The sequence below is a fragment of the Silurus meridionalis genome, chromosome 4, assembly GCF_014805685.1.
Source record: "Silurus meridionalis isolate SWU-2019-XX chromosome 4, ASM1480568v1, whole genome shotgun sequence".
In the NCBI taxonomy this organism is placed as follows: domain Eukaryota; kingdom Metazoa; phylum Chordata; class Actinopteri; order Siluriformes; family Siluridae; genus Silurus; species Silurus meridionalis.
In genome coordinates, this window is record NC_060887.1 from 809833 (window position 1) to 824211 (window position 14379).

Sequence of the window (14379 nt, forward strand, 5' to 3'; positions counted from 1 at the left end):
ACGCTCCCAGAAACAGTTCCAGTTATTAATAAAGAGAAGTTTGTGCTCTCGACACCATGACTGTAACCATTCATTTAGTGCAAAGAGTCTACTAAACTTCTCAGCCCCTCGCTGGTAAGTGGGAAGAGGTCCTGACACTATGATCCTCGTTGTGGGTGATGTGCTGCGTACCGTCTCCACCAGGATCCTGAAATCTCTTTAAGATCTCTGTTTGCCTCAGCCGGGTGTAGTTCGTTCCGACATGAAGAACAACCGCTCCGAAATTCTCGTTCAGGATCGCGGGTACCTGTGCAGCGACATCGAGAACACGAGCACCAGAAAAACAGCGAGTGTGCACTTTACCTTTAGCTCCGGTAGCTCGGACATGCAGGCGATGGAATCTCCAAGAATCACAGTATGGCTTTCCGTCTATGGTTTCATCCACATCATGACCTGCTCCCATCCTGCTGCCACCTAAAAAGATAAATAAATAACAACAATCTGCACTTACTTTATCTTTAATAAGAGTTTACAGTAAATACATTTACAAATAAATACATAAATACAATATGAAAATAAATAATAAATTGGCAATTCACACAACAAACAAATTGAATACATTTTTCAGTACACACACACACACACACACTTGCATTTAAATGGCTATCTCTCTAATCACACTTAATTCCTCCAGGATTAATTACAGGTTAGGTGACCTCTAACCTCTCGTGTGGTGCTGATGTTCCTCCTCAGAAGTCCTTCTGCTGTCTGAAGTCTCAGCTCCACCCTCTTCAGGTCATCAGACTTCATCAGGGCTGTCAATTAAACACAACCTATGTTTATCTACACTTATGATACCAGGACGAGAAAAACCCTCTGAAGATGTTCTTCTTAAAGGCAGCATTTGTGCTGGTTTAGAAATAAAACTGCATCAAGTCTACCAACCAACACACTGCTTTTACACCACAAACACAAACACTTTTCTCTTTTCTGATCAGACGAGCTGCCATTTGTAATGTTCTTATACTAACAAATGAAACTCCCATCCACGGTTTCAGGAAGAAAATCAGCACAGCTCAGTTTAGAGTCCTCCATAAGGCCTCCACTTCCTTTTGGCTCTAAAGTGAAGAAAACACAGCAATGACTTGAACAAAAAAGAACCTTTTTCAACTAGTATGACAAAACACTTTCCTTTTTTCAGTCATGTTCTATAGAAGATCTCACAGCTCACCATTTGTTTGCAGAGAAGCTGCAATATTTCTGCAAATAATATGCGGCTCTTGCCACAGGAAGTAGTGGTTTGCTAAATTCACTGGAATTTACAAGAAATCAACAATTAAAACAAACACCAACTTCCTTTCCAGCAAAAAATGTATATGTAAAGTCTCAAATGTAACTGTAAATACATTAATAATTCTCTCAAAGAGATTCCTCCTTCCCGAAGCACAGGATTAACGAGCTCCGCTATGTACTGCCATACATAAGGAATGTCAATCGCCATATCATCTGCTATCTCGAGGGTTTCTGAGAACCTGTGTAAACAGGGATAGGTAAGAAAATGGGGGAAAAGAGAGCAAAAAAAAAACACAGACAAAAGTCTTATTAAAGGATTCTGATTCTCTTATAAAATTCTCTGAAAATGACCAAATGTAAAAGCAAGCGTATTCATAATAATGCTAACAATAACCCCATTGGGTGTAAATATGTCATCAAGCTGTGGACATCTCATGACGCAGACAGTAGTGTCTCTGGTGCCAGTGGGAGACGGAGCTGTGTGGTGCAGGAATGTCACTCACCCTTTAAAAAACTGAGATGTGGAGAGGATCCCAGCCTGCAGCAGCTGATGGAACAGATGACCCACGTGGTCACGTGTGATCTGGTTTCGCTCCAGCGTGGTCTCCACACCCACCCGAACAAAAACGTCCAGCATCTCGCCCTGGTCCAGTTCCTCCACGCAATGCGAGACCTCCTGCACACGAACCCACCACGATTATGTGATGCAGTAACAAGATAATAACCGATGTGTATTCAACTAAATGTGATCATAAGACACTGCATGAGATCATTACTTTGTAATCATTTATGTGTAGAAACTCCTCAATAATGGATTTAGAGCGTTTCTCCATTTCCTCCTCTGATAGCGCAGCTTGTTTGTAGTCGAGTCTGGCACTGCGTCGAGTTTTACTGAAACACAAGAGACATGATGTGTCATGACTAAAATGCTCATGCATTAAACTGAATTAAGTTTCAAGAACAACACCTACAATCACAACCTGCTTTGAATTTTTCACAACATGAACACAGGAGAGAGCTGAAAAGAACACAGACTACATTCACTACAGACTCACCTGATGCTCGGATGTGGCTCTAGCGCTAGTTTCTCCATCGCAGCCGTTCTTCCAGTTCAGCCGTCGTCCCCCGAAATTCTGTCCCAAATAAATCTTATCATCTGCTGGTAACTACACACAAACACAATTCAGTTCAAATAAGAACGCTTCTTATAAACCTGGTAGAAAAAGTGTACCGTAATTTCCGGACTATAAAGCGCACCCTTATATAAGCCTGAATTTTACAAATATTTTTATTTTGAACATAAATAAGCCGCACCTGTCTATAAGCTGCAGGTGTCTACACTAATGTACTTTACACAGGCTTTAATGAAAGACATGTTACACACGGTGTAACGGGGTAAAATATGTTGCGCTTCTATTAGGAGCAGAGCGGTATTTTGGGAAAAGACCGGCACTGCATACTTCTGGTATTACTGCGTGTGTGGAGACCGAGGATTATGTCCTTTTTATTTTCTGATGCTCATTTCTAAGTGTCTTTGACTAACCCATAACGCTGTTGCAAACAAAAATAAAAAAGCAGGAGTTTTGGAAACCTGTCTGTGCTTATATGATTTTTGTTGTAACTGGAGTTAGCGAGCTCTCCCTTCAACCAGACTCAACACACTACAACGGCTTGTATCTAAACAGTATCTGACCAAGTAAGTCATTGTTCACTGTCTTCCTTTCACAGCTACAGTGGTACTTTGACCTACGAGTGCATTAATATACGAGTTTTCCGAGGTACGAGCGGTCACCACGCTCATTTTCCACCACTTGGTCCAGTTGATGGGATTTGAGGTGGAAAGTGTGAGGATAATCAGAATTAGGAAGAACAGATTGCACACATGAGTAAAAATAGTGGAAAAGGAAATGGTAATACAGGTAAATATAAGGAGGAAGACTGGTGAGCTATTAGCCAGAAGAATCTGCTTCCTCTATGAATGCGTGTGTGACTGTTACCTGCAGAGGCATAGGGACGGAAAAGACATTTCCCACTGGCAGAGTGGGCTTCCGACTCCTGCCAGCTTCTGATATGATCTCCTCCATGATGTCCTTGTTGTCCTGGTTAGGATCTCAGACAACGATCTTAATGGGAAATAAATAGCACATGATCAGAGATTTTAAAGTCAGGCTAGTAAAGGTAGGTAGAACGTATTTCCTGATTAGCACACATTAGCATACAGATATCATTTTGGTCCAAACTCAGTAATGATTTTGTTTAAATAGAATTCATAGAGTAAGTAGTTTAATTGATTTGTACAATTCTGATATACTTCATGAATAACCTTCACTCTGTTTAATCAAATCAGAGCCGTGTCCTTTTAGAGCGGTTGCCAGTTGCGCTCATACTCCTCTATATGGACATTTTGACAATCTGATTTTAGTAGTCAGTTATGTTTTATAGATCGTTCTGAACCATAATCAGGTCCCCAATAATATCACAGATTGGATACCACTTTTCATTCATTCCTCTTCGTTTAGTTCCCTTAAAGACAGAGTAAGTGATCAAGGGGTTTACAAAATGAGCCGTTTGGCTGCCGTAAGTAAAATCTAAATGAACAGTGTGTTTAGGTGATGAGGACGTGATGGGCTTTAGTTTATTCTGTGTGAAAAACAGTGTGTGTTTGAACTGTACATTACCAGCATTTGGTCTTCTGGAGAACTCGCAGTCATGTTCACCACCACAGGAACGTAGGTCACCCAATACTGTTGATTAGAACAACATGAAAATGTCTGTCACTACATTTGTCATCATATTTAATGTTCTCTCTGATATTTACATCTCAGCTGCTTTCAGCTTCCTGTGTTTTGTAAAGAAAATTTGTTCATAACTACATTGTCTTGTTAATGAGTGTGTGGTGAAATAAAAGCATTTATTATTTTTTTCTTTAAAAACAAACAAACATTGATATCTGATCGAATATAAAATATAGGTGCTGTCTGGGTCACATTCTAAATGAAACACAAACAGTAAGAATAATTACATCTGGTCTTCCTGCACATAAAAGTCTTTATTTAAACACTTCTTTATCATACAGTACTGTTTAATCTTCCACTTCATTTTAAAAAGTGTTCGATGTCCAGTAGGTGGCAGTAATGTTCTACTAAACTTTAGCTCCTCTAGCGGTATCACGATGAATTACACTGTACTACACTTTTAAAGGAATTTTACATCAAATGTTGCTTTTTTTCAATAAGCCAAGTTATAAACAAACATTATCGAATTAACCACTTCGAATTACAAATACCACAAATACCCAAATTCTACACAACTATAGAGTCAAATGTTGTTAAAACGTATCATGTGACAAAAAAAATTTAAATGTTACTAAATCACGGATCTCTGAAACCCAGACATTATTACACTATTTATAACTTTTAGAATAGACTTTAAAAACTGGACCAATATAAAGTTTGTTTACAAACTTTTACTAAACTTAGTTTATTTAAATGATCATCACTATTCATTACATCGCATTACCTCTGTCTTTGTCCCGCTTTTCTTCTTCTACATTTTTCTTCTTTTATTTAATTTGTATTGTTTTCCAGCACAGTAATGTGATGAATGTAAATACTGTTATGTTTGCATCATTATGCTATAAAACACATATTATACCATTAAGTTCGGAGCATGCGCAGAAAGAACCGGAGACATGACTGCACAGCGTTTTTTACTCGTTTACTCTGCACACTGTAAACACACCCACATGCAGCACGAGAGTGCCTCTAATGGCTATCAGATATTATTACATTAATGCAATGTTACCAATGTCACTATGACCATTATTAATTTATGGGCTTCAGGAAAGTCTGCAAATTTAACAAAACAATACCACAGACTTAAAATACACTGTATAGAAATAAATACAAAACCAAGAACAAGACACATTTTGGAAAGAACAAGACACATTTCTTTGTATCATTGTCTGAATCATTTTTAGTAGATTTATAATGAAATGTGAATATAATCTCACCTTCTTTAAGAAGTCTGTAGGCGAAGGCATGAGCTTAATGAAAGTCTCCTCACTGTTCACATAAAGCTACATAACCCCTACAGAGAGACTGCAGGAGTTCATGTCTCATAGACTGTTTCTCTGTAGACTACAGTCTGACCTGTTTACAGCAGCGACGCATTGTAGAATTGAAGGATGAACCACTGTAAACACGAAGAAGACGCACTGTGGGCGTGTCTCCGCTTATTCAGGTCTGTGTCTTTCTGGTTTGAAGGTCGATCTACTGCGATAGCAACACCTCCAGAAACTCCATGCCTGAGGAGCTAGAAGCTAGAAGCTAACCCGGTGTTATATTCTACATCAGGGGTCACCAACGTGGTGCACCAGTTCGCCGCAAGGACCACATGAGTCGCCCGGGTGCCTTTTCTAAAAATAGCTGTATCCCACCTTGTTAAATCATTGTTGATAATTATTGTGAGAAATCATTAACATGATCAGTGTCTTCACATAGATCAGGGGTGTCAAACTCAGTGTCAAATCCGCCTGCGAGATGATTTTATAAAGAGCTATTATTATTGATATTAATGTCTCGGCAAAATGAAGCGCTGATAACACAAACTACAGATCCCATAATGCAGCGCTTCAGCTGCCTTACCGAACGCTAGACTACCTGGAAACTCCTCTGTCTGTGTGCTCATATCACGTGTAAAAGTATTCTTCACGAAGTGAGGAGGCAGACAGGGTTCTCTGGAACAGCTGGAGTAGAGATGTTTAATAAATGGAGCAATCTCAGTGGTGAGGAAGAAGAGCTGAAATTGACGATACTGTCGGAGGAGAACGCCCTAAGAGCTGTCCCAGAACGTCTGTGAGATGGAGCTGAATAAAAGAAACCAACAGAGATACGATGTAAAAGGGTGAAATCACAATGACTAAATATAAAAATGTATATGTTCATGTGGGGACAAAAGTAACAAGATTATAAATCAGGGGTCACAAACCTTTTTGACACCGAGAGCTACTTCTTGGTACCGACTAATGTGAAGGGCTACCAGTTTGATACACACTTCTGAGATAAAAGATTTGCTCAATTACCTTTAATTATGTTATTATTAATAATTAATGATATTTATCTATATGAGGGTGTCAAACTCAATTGCACAGGGGGCCAAAACTTAAAGCCCACTTTAGGTTGCGGGCGAACAGGATAAACATTTATTGAACACACTAAAACAATGTTTTTTGAACATAAATATTAATAAAAACAGACATGAAAATTATTCCAGAATAAATAAAAATTTAACTTTAAATAACTTAAAATATTTTGCTCTCCATAAAATATATCATCAAAAGATCATTCTGAGAAACCAAGAGCAATTGGAGAAACATGTAGCTCAGCTGAGGGCACTTTGAGTTCTGACTTTGAGAAACAGCAGAAACAGAAAGCTGAACCTCTACAAGCCCAAAGAGTCGCAGAAAATCTCTGAGGAAACAAAGATTCTTAGGTGAGGAAGAGAAATGAGGATGGAAACCCGAGAGTGACTGGAGGAAGCTGTACAGCTGTTCAGCAATATGACTTCAGCACTAGAGAAAGAAAACCAGAGAAAGAAAAGAGGAGATCAAGCTGGACATGTCCTACATATAATAAAGTACAAAATATCAGTGATTATTGTAACTGAATATTTTTATTACTTCAAAATGAATAAATATCTTAAATAAAGTGTGTTTTGTTTATATTATAAAATTATTATTGTACATCATTTAAATTTAACTAAGAATTAAATTTCACATGATAAAATGTTGGAAAAATGACACAAAAGTAAATGATAATAAAATAAAGGTTTTGTTTAAACCCAATTTTAAATGAACAGAAGTTAAAGTAATAAAATAAACAGTTATTGAACAGTATTCACAGCATCAGTTTAAATATTAAATCACAATAACACAGAGATTAAATCAGTTTACAATACATGAGTTCTTCATGGGTTCATCTGATGCACACAATACTATAAAGTTTAGTTCCAATGCAGCCTCATAACATCATAGTTCAAGTATAACTTTTAACAACTGCAGTTAGTAGAAAACATCAGAAAGAACTATTTAATAGATTCATTTTAATAATTCAGTCCATTCAGTTTGGTCAATTCAGTTAGAAAAGATTCGGTTTGATGATTTCGACTCTTTAGATTCAGTTCAAGTGACTCGGTTCAAGAGTTCAGTTCGGTCACTTCTATTCAAAACAATGAGGTCGACCGAGTCTGAATCCATAGATAGTCCAAGAAATTTCCTTTCAGCAGTCTCTCAAAAGAAACCAGCAGGTGATCAGAATGTTCCTACTCTGTTCCTGGGTTAGTTTCAGGGGTTCACCTCAGTCAGCTTCATCCGGTTTGTGTGTAATCTTCCCTCTGTAATCTGTACTTGTGCAGTGTGTGTGTGTGTGTGTGTGTGTGTGTGTGAGAGAGAGAGAGATAGAGAGAAATAGAGAGAGAAATAAAGTGAGTGACATGATGATGTCACCGGCAGAGGGCGGGGCATCTAGGTGTGATGTCACAGTGTGACACGTCTATATAATTCAAAGCGTGCTTTTGTTTCTCATTTGTGAATTTACCAATTGTAAGTAAAGAGACACTAAAATTGACAACCACCAAACAAACAAACAGCAGCAAGAAGCAGCAGCGATTAGCAGCAACTAAAAAAAATACAACTTCTCTTCTATTGAACATTTCTTCATACAGGTACCTGGTAAGTCGTCTAAATAATTATGGCAGAATATTGTAGATTATTTAGTAGAAGTACAAAGTAAAAGTACAAAGTCATTATTTAGCGACATTAGCATGGGTAACTAGCCGGCTAGCTAATCTTAGCTTTTATAGTTTAACTTTTTATATTAATCCAACAAATGTACCTAATAATTAGTATAGAATCTATTAGATACAATGAAGTAGCTTAATTTAACCTATTTATCCCATATTTTAATCAAACTCATGTAACCTGTTTACTCCAAGTATAATGAACATAATATACTAATAAATAGAGTAGAATAGGGTCAGACTGGGACTACAATTTTAATAATCCTTGCAGCCGTGGCATGTTTTATCTGTTGTGGAATTCCTTGTCATTGTTTAGACAATACGTACAGCTCCCAGTGTATAAAATTACAGGTGAAGAGTCTTCTACAGAAAACATCTCCACAGATATGGATCAAAACATCTATGTGGATTTGGATGGAGGGATTATGGCCCTAGTCAATGAGAAAAAATGACTGTAACAAACGTTTCCTTATAACTAAAAGCACTAAACTCTTTCTACGCTTTAATTCTGATTCTTTGATTATATCGTATATAAATCATGTTGTTGTTGTGTGTATTTTATGCTGTGTGCAGGAACATGGCGGCTGATGAACAAAGGTTTCTTCTGCAAGGTATGCGTCTGCATCAAGGCACGTGTTTGTACATCGAAGCATGTGCTGAGGGGTATCGCTCAACTTTGTCACCTCTAGACCTACCTGCGATGCTTGTTATTTCCTTGTTCTTCAAAAGCACTGCCTGTGGTGCCTGGAGCAGTCCACCTGTCCTTTAGGTGAACAGTGCTATAATTTCTTCCGTAAATGGTTCAGGTTTCCACCAGAAAAGGACGAATTCGTTTGGGAAACTGATGAGGACCCGTTCAGACCGGTGATGGACATTCTGCACCACGCTGACATGTTCTCCCAGATGGAATGTGGATAGATTCCATCCAGAACTTTGTCTATGATCTTTCTGCAGGACTTAAGCTGATCACCCGTATCGTTCATGTGCGTAGGGCTATTACCCTTGCCCAATCGTTTGGAGTTCCTGCCAGCTCGCTGGGTGCGCCAAGCACTCACAGTTTTCTGTTCACGGAATTCGTCATGCAAAGCACCTTTCTAACGTACTACACCATCATCTTCTGTGGCTATGTTCTATGGACAACTGAACCAGCGAAACATCGTGATTGGAATTCTCGTCCTATCCTTTGTCACAAATTTCACACAATCAGGAAAGACTCAATGGTATTCTCATCGAAATGTCACGGTGGTGTTTTGAGGTTTCATCATGAGGTGTGGTCTTCACTGCAGTCTCACAGTTCTATATCTGCTCTTTTGCGGACTGGATCAGACGACTATCACCCATTCCAGTAAAAAAAGGCAAGTGAGTCTGGACATCAAGGACAGGAACTGAAAGCTAAACCTCTCCATGTCCAATAATAATTAATAAAATCAATAAAAATCTAAAATATGAAATCACTTGTTTATTGAAGTGTTCGACATCATTTAAATCCTGATTCTAAATCAGTGTTTCTCAACTGGAGGATGCTTTTAAGATAAATAATTAAACTCCACATGATAAACTTTTGGAAAAAAATGTGACAAAAGTGAAATTGCACAATTATTAAAAGATGAAGTTAAACCATGATTTTTCAAACGCCGTATGACCTCCTCATGGATTCTTGCATCTTGCTTATATCCCTCTTGTGGGGCAGGGGGCTGTGACTCGGGGTCATAATGCTGAGGGGGAGGGAGGTCAGGAGGGAGAGGGAAACTGGTCCTCAGTCCCACATTGTGCAAAACACCACACACCCTTATAATCTTACACACTGAGCATCTGAGGGGTGAAGCCTCTGTCACCTGTCATATTATAGACTACATCAGGACAATGTTAACAATTTCTACATGTTGTTAAAGTCAACAAGAAGCCAGTCATCACGTCCTGCAGCTGCCTGTAGTCTGTTCCCTACACTGCTATGTGTCAGGATAAAGGAATCATGTGCTGAAGCAGGTCAGTGTGCCACAATGTTTGTGAGGGTCGTGTTAGAGTCACATATGACTTGCACTTTAACAGAAAGCTGTTTATCAGTGTTGGGCAGTAAAACCGATAACGCGTTACTTTTACAGTAACTAATACTGTAACTTCGTTACCGTTACCGTATGGTGCGTTACCTGTTACTTTTTTAAATGAATGAATTTGGGCTGAAGTGTAGACTACAGTCTGACCTGTTTACAGCAGCGTCGCATTGTAGAATTGGTGGATAAACCACTGTAAACAGGAAGAAGACGCACTGTGGGCGTGTCTCCGTTTATTCAGGTCTGTGCGACAGTAATGGCGAGTCGAGGCGAGAGCAAGACGAGTTTCTCAAAGTGGAAATATGCTCATTTATTTCACTTTAGTTGAGTATAAAGACAAAAACTTTTAAGTCAAATGTAAGCTGTGTCTTTCTGGTTTGAAGCTCGTATCTACTGCGATAAACAGCAACTCCAATCTGCCGAAGCTCCTCCAGAAACTCCATGCCTGAGGAGCTAGAAGCTAGAAGCTAACCCGGTGTTCTGTTCTACATTGTTGATAGTTTTCATACTTCAGCTGTGAAAGGAACATTTTTAAGAGCTCAACACAACAGCTTTTATGATGCAGAAGCCACTTTAGTGTTTGATTGTGAATATATTATTCAGCTTGTTTTGTTATTTATTTCAGAAATGCTTGTGATATATTCAGTTTGTGCTGCTCTGACGTTAATAAAATAGTGTTTAAAAATGACTTTGTGTTTAAGTCAGTTTTGTGTTTGTATAAACCATAACACATAAAAGGGCATTAATGGGAACATTAAAGAAGGTTCTTTAAAAAAGTAACTAAAAAGTTACTTTTAACAGTAACACATTACTTTTTGGTGTAAATAATCAACTAAGTAACTTAGTTAATTTTGAATGAAGTAACAAGTAACTGCAACTAGTCACTATTTTTTAGTAACGAGCAAAACACTGCTGTTTATTAACATATACAAATTCCTTTACAGTCTTTACAGAAATATGAGTGCAGTCAATTGTGTTGATTACATTTGTAAAACTGAACATTGCTGCAAAGTGCATTTTAATTTCAGCCTGTTCTTGCACAGTGAAGAGAAACCTGATGTATCGACTACCCACCTTAATAATAACATCCAAAATGACAGGCATTATGACACTCAGGGGCAGATACCAGACCTATAGCATGATATTTAATAGAATTATATTATATCTAAAGAAGATCTTTGTGAAAAGTTAATTATATATAATATTTATATAAAGTATTTCCTGTCTGCCATTTCCCACTAGAAACAACCTGTTGTCATTAACCCCAGAGTGGTGAGGACCTGTATTTGGACAGGGATGGCATGGTTCTGGTGTGTTTCCCTCTGTAGTACTGGACCCAATTCAGCACATAGATCCAGGAGCACAGCTGTAGGAATCTAAATCAGATTATTAGCCAGTCATCATCATGGACAAGAAATCATCATGGTCCCTGGAGACTCTTTTTCTCCTTAATCTTCATTGGTGTAATCCTCCAGCAGTGCCATCATGCAGCATTACACACGGGGGTCACCACAGCATTTATGATTTATTCCAGCTCATTATGGAAAGATAAAATAAACTGATATTTGGTCCTGTGCCATGAACATAAAAGCAATAATAGCTACAGAAAAGCTCCTGCTTCCCTCTGTAGCGGTATTTAAATCCATTTAAAATGCTTTCAGTGATTCTACATTCTGTTTATATGAAGTGTTTTTAACAGTTTGCATGTTAATTGGCTGTATGGTGCATTTAAGAGCATTTTAGGTGAATTCATGAACCACATCTGTCTGGAAAAGACACGTGTCCAAATACTTTTGACCACACAGTGTGTAGCAGCTGAAAAGCAGCAGCTTCGGATCAGTCGCATTTCCACTGGAATTCAATCTGAAATATAAATTTTAATTTTTATTGCATGAAATATTTCATATTATATATTTGATATTGGAGTCATGAACCTCTGCATTTTTCTTCCAGTGTCCTGATTCTTTACACCTCTGATCATGAAATCAGAGTCCAGACGGAGATCTTTAGGAGAACCTCCACACACTCCTGCTGCTGCTGCTGCTGCTGGATCAAAGGTACAATTTATTCATGTCTCAACTTTCAGTGTGGTTTGCAGGGCAAAGATACATCATAATGTATTTTATAATTAAATCATAAAAAAATATCTTAACTTTAAGTGTATCACAATAAACTACTGTTTTTTTATTTATTAACTCAAATTCACAGTGGGCCAAAATTAAAAACTGGGACAAAATCGCGGGCCAAACTCAGTATTTATTGAAAAGTTTACTGTAATTGTGCATGTTTTCACTGCGGTTAAGCAGCTGCATCTTGAAAATACACGGTTAAGCAGCCGCACTTTGTTTAATGTTGCGCGTCTAATCTTGCAATTACGGTATGGGTGGTGGGAGGGGTCAAATTACACGTAAAGACGCTTCAGAAAGGCGTTTCCGTTATAATAAGACAAAAGAGTAATCTCAGTGCATTTTTATCATGTTCCACATTCAAACACTCATAAAACTTCCTAGATAGTTTTTTTTCAACTGATTCCTGTTCACAGTGATCTGGAATTTATTTACTTTGTATTTATTTTCAATTAATTTGACTTTACATTTTCAAGAAATTAAAGGCAATATTACTCAAAACATGTGTATTCTTTTACTTATTTCCATATTATTCACAAAAATCTAAATAATTTGCATAATTATATTCTATTTAGAACAGTTACACTGTTTCAGAAAAAATCAATTCTTCTACATATTCGAACATATAAAAATTGGAATATGGATTTCACTCCATTACTCAGGTTGCAGTTTTGCAGAGACAAGTTCAATTTACAATCAAATGTTGTGGAAACAAAATAAATAAATAAATACATACATTGCGTATTATCCTTTAATGTACATCATCAGTGGCATTTGAAACATTGCCAGAACTGTTCATTACCAGTGACACTTCTGGGTATATCTACACATGTAGGATGATACCACTCTTGGCATTTAGAGCACTGGACCATGAGTTCATTGTAATGAGCTGTTCTGCAAACACAGTAAACAGGCATCGCAGTTTTGGTCACGTTTGCCTCGGCTTCACTCTCTCGACTCTTCATGCCAAATGCGATACTGTTTTTTGTTAATGAAGCATACAGTTGTGCCCTTAGCCTGCTTTCATTAAATATGCATACCTCTGGTGGGTGACTCTTGCAAACAGCATATGCAAATGCTATTGTGAACAACCCACAATTGCTGTTTTTTGATTGTTGCTGCACAGCTGGTTGCAAAACATCAAACTTGCCTGACTGCGGCCTCACCAGCCAGGACAGTGCTTGTAGTGTTCCTGGGTCCAGAGGGGTGCATTTGCTGTCATACACAGAGAGCTGATTTTCATTACAAAACAAATTGCTGACTGATCCAGTGGCATTGCCGAATGTTCAATATTTGCAAACTTATTTTGTGGAGTTCCCACAATTCCACCATTTGGAATCGCACTAAAGGGCAGAACAGACTGAAACCCATCAATGTGCACATTGTCCTTTGCCATGAGGTAGCTGGCCAGGTCGATGATATCACGGGTTAACCAGTAATCAGGGTGAAGTATTTGTTGCAGCATTTGTATTTTTGGTGGCCTGCATAGTCTTCAAGGAGCAATTGTTTCTGATGGACCTGATTTATTCCAGATTGGCCCTTCAATTTTTGATTGTCTTCTCCTGATATTCTTCACTGGTTCTTTCTGTAGATACAGAAGATACAATTTATTTCTTAGATATTTTTTGTGCCAGTTCTGATTTAAATTTGATGCAATGTGAAGACAAAAAGTCAGTCTTGTTTGTGATCTTAGTCTATTAAGTATCTTTATAATGAGGGACAGCAGTGTCAGTTCTACATTTTGGGACCTTCTAGAAGACCACATGATAAATGTGAGGGACCATGAGATAAAATGCAGTCATAATCATGCAATGATAAACCATTCTCTTAATTAATCAGCTGATTTTCCTTTGTCTTCAGTCTGCTCAGGTGATTTGGGCTACACTTACATTTGTTGTACTTCAGCACTATCATCTTTCCTCTCTGCCTGTGTTTTGTAATAATCAAATTATTATCAATATATTTCTCTTTCTAAATAAGCTGTGAAAGTTGATTCAAGAGATTGGAAGCCATGACTCTGCTATCATAATAACAAGACATCAGTTTACACATTCAGTAACATTTTAAAGTTCCCAAATTTAAATTGTTCCCAATATTTGTACCTCACCAGTTGCATTTTTTTAACTATACAT

General features: G+C 37.9%; 1 protein-coding gene across 2 annotated transcripts in view; it reads right to left on the bottom strand.

Moving 5' to 3' along the window:
* LOC124384638 (eukaryotic translation initiation factor 4 gamma 3-like) overlaps positions 1–14379 on the bottom strand; it is a 1295064-nt gene that overhangs the window by 446909 nt on the left and 833776 nt on the right. The window contains exons 4-7 of one of the 2 annotated variants that reach the window (XM_046847667.1): positions 2049–2163; positions 1776–1948; positions 1386–1511; positions 1192–1291 (exon numbers count right to left, since the gene is read on the bottom strand). In XM_046847667.1, coding sequence (XP_046703623.1) covers positions 1207–1291; positions 1386–1511; positions 1776–1948; positions 2049–2105 — 441 coding nt within the window. In that variant the 5' untranslated portion in view covers positions 2106–2163 and the 3' untranslated portion in view covers positions 1192–1206. Of the gene's footprint in view, positions 1–1191; positions 1292–1385; positions 1512–1775; positions 1949–2048; positions 2164–14379 lie in introns of those variants that run through there. The other variant, XM_046847666.1, reaches the window with a different exon arrangement.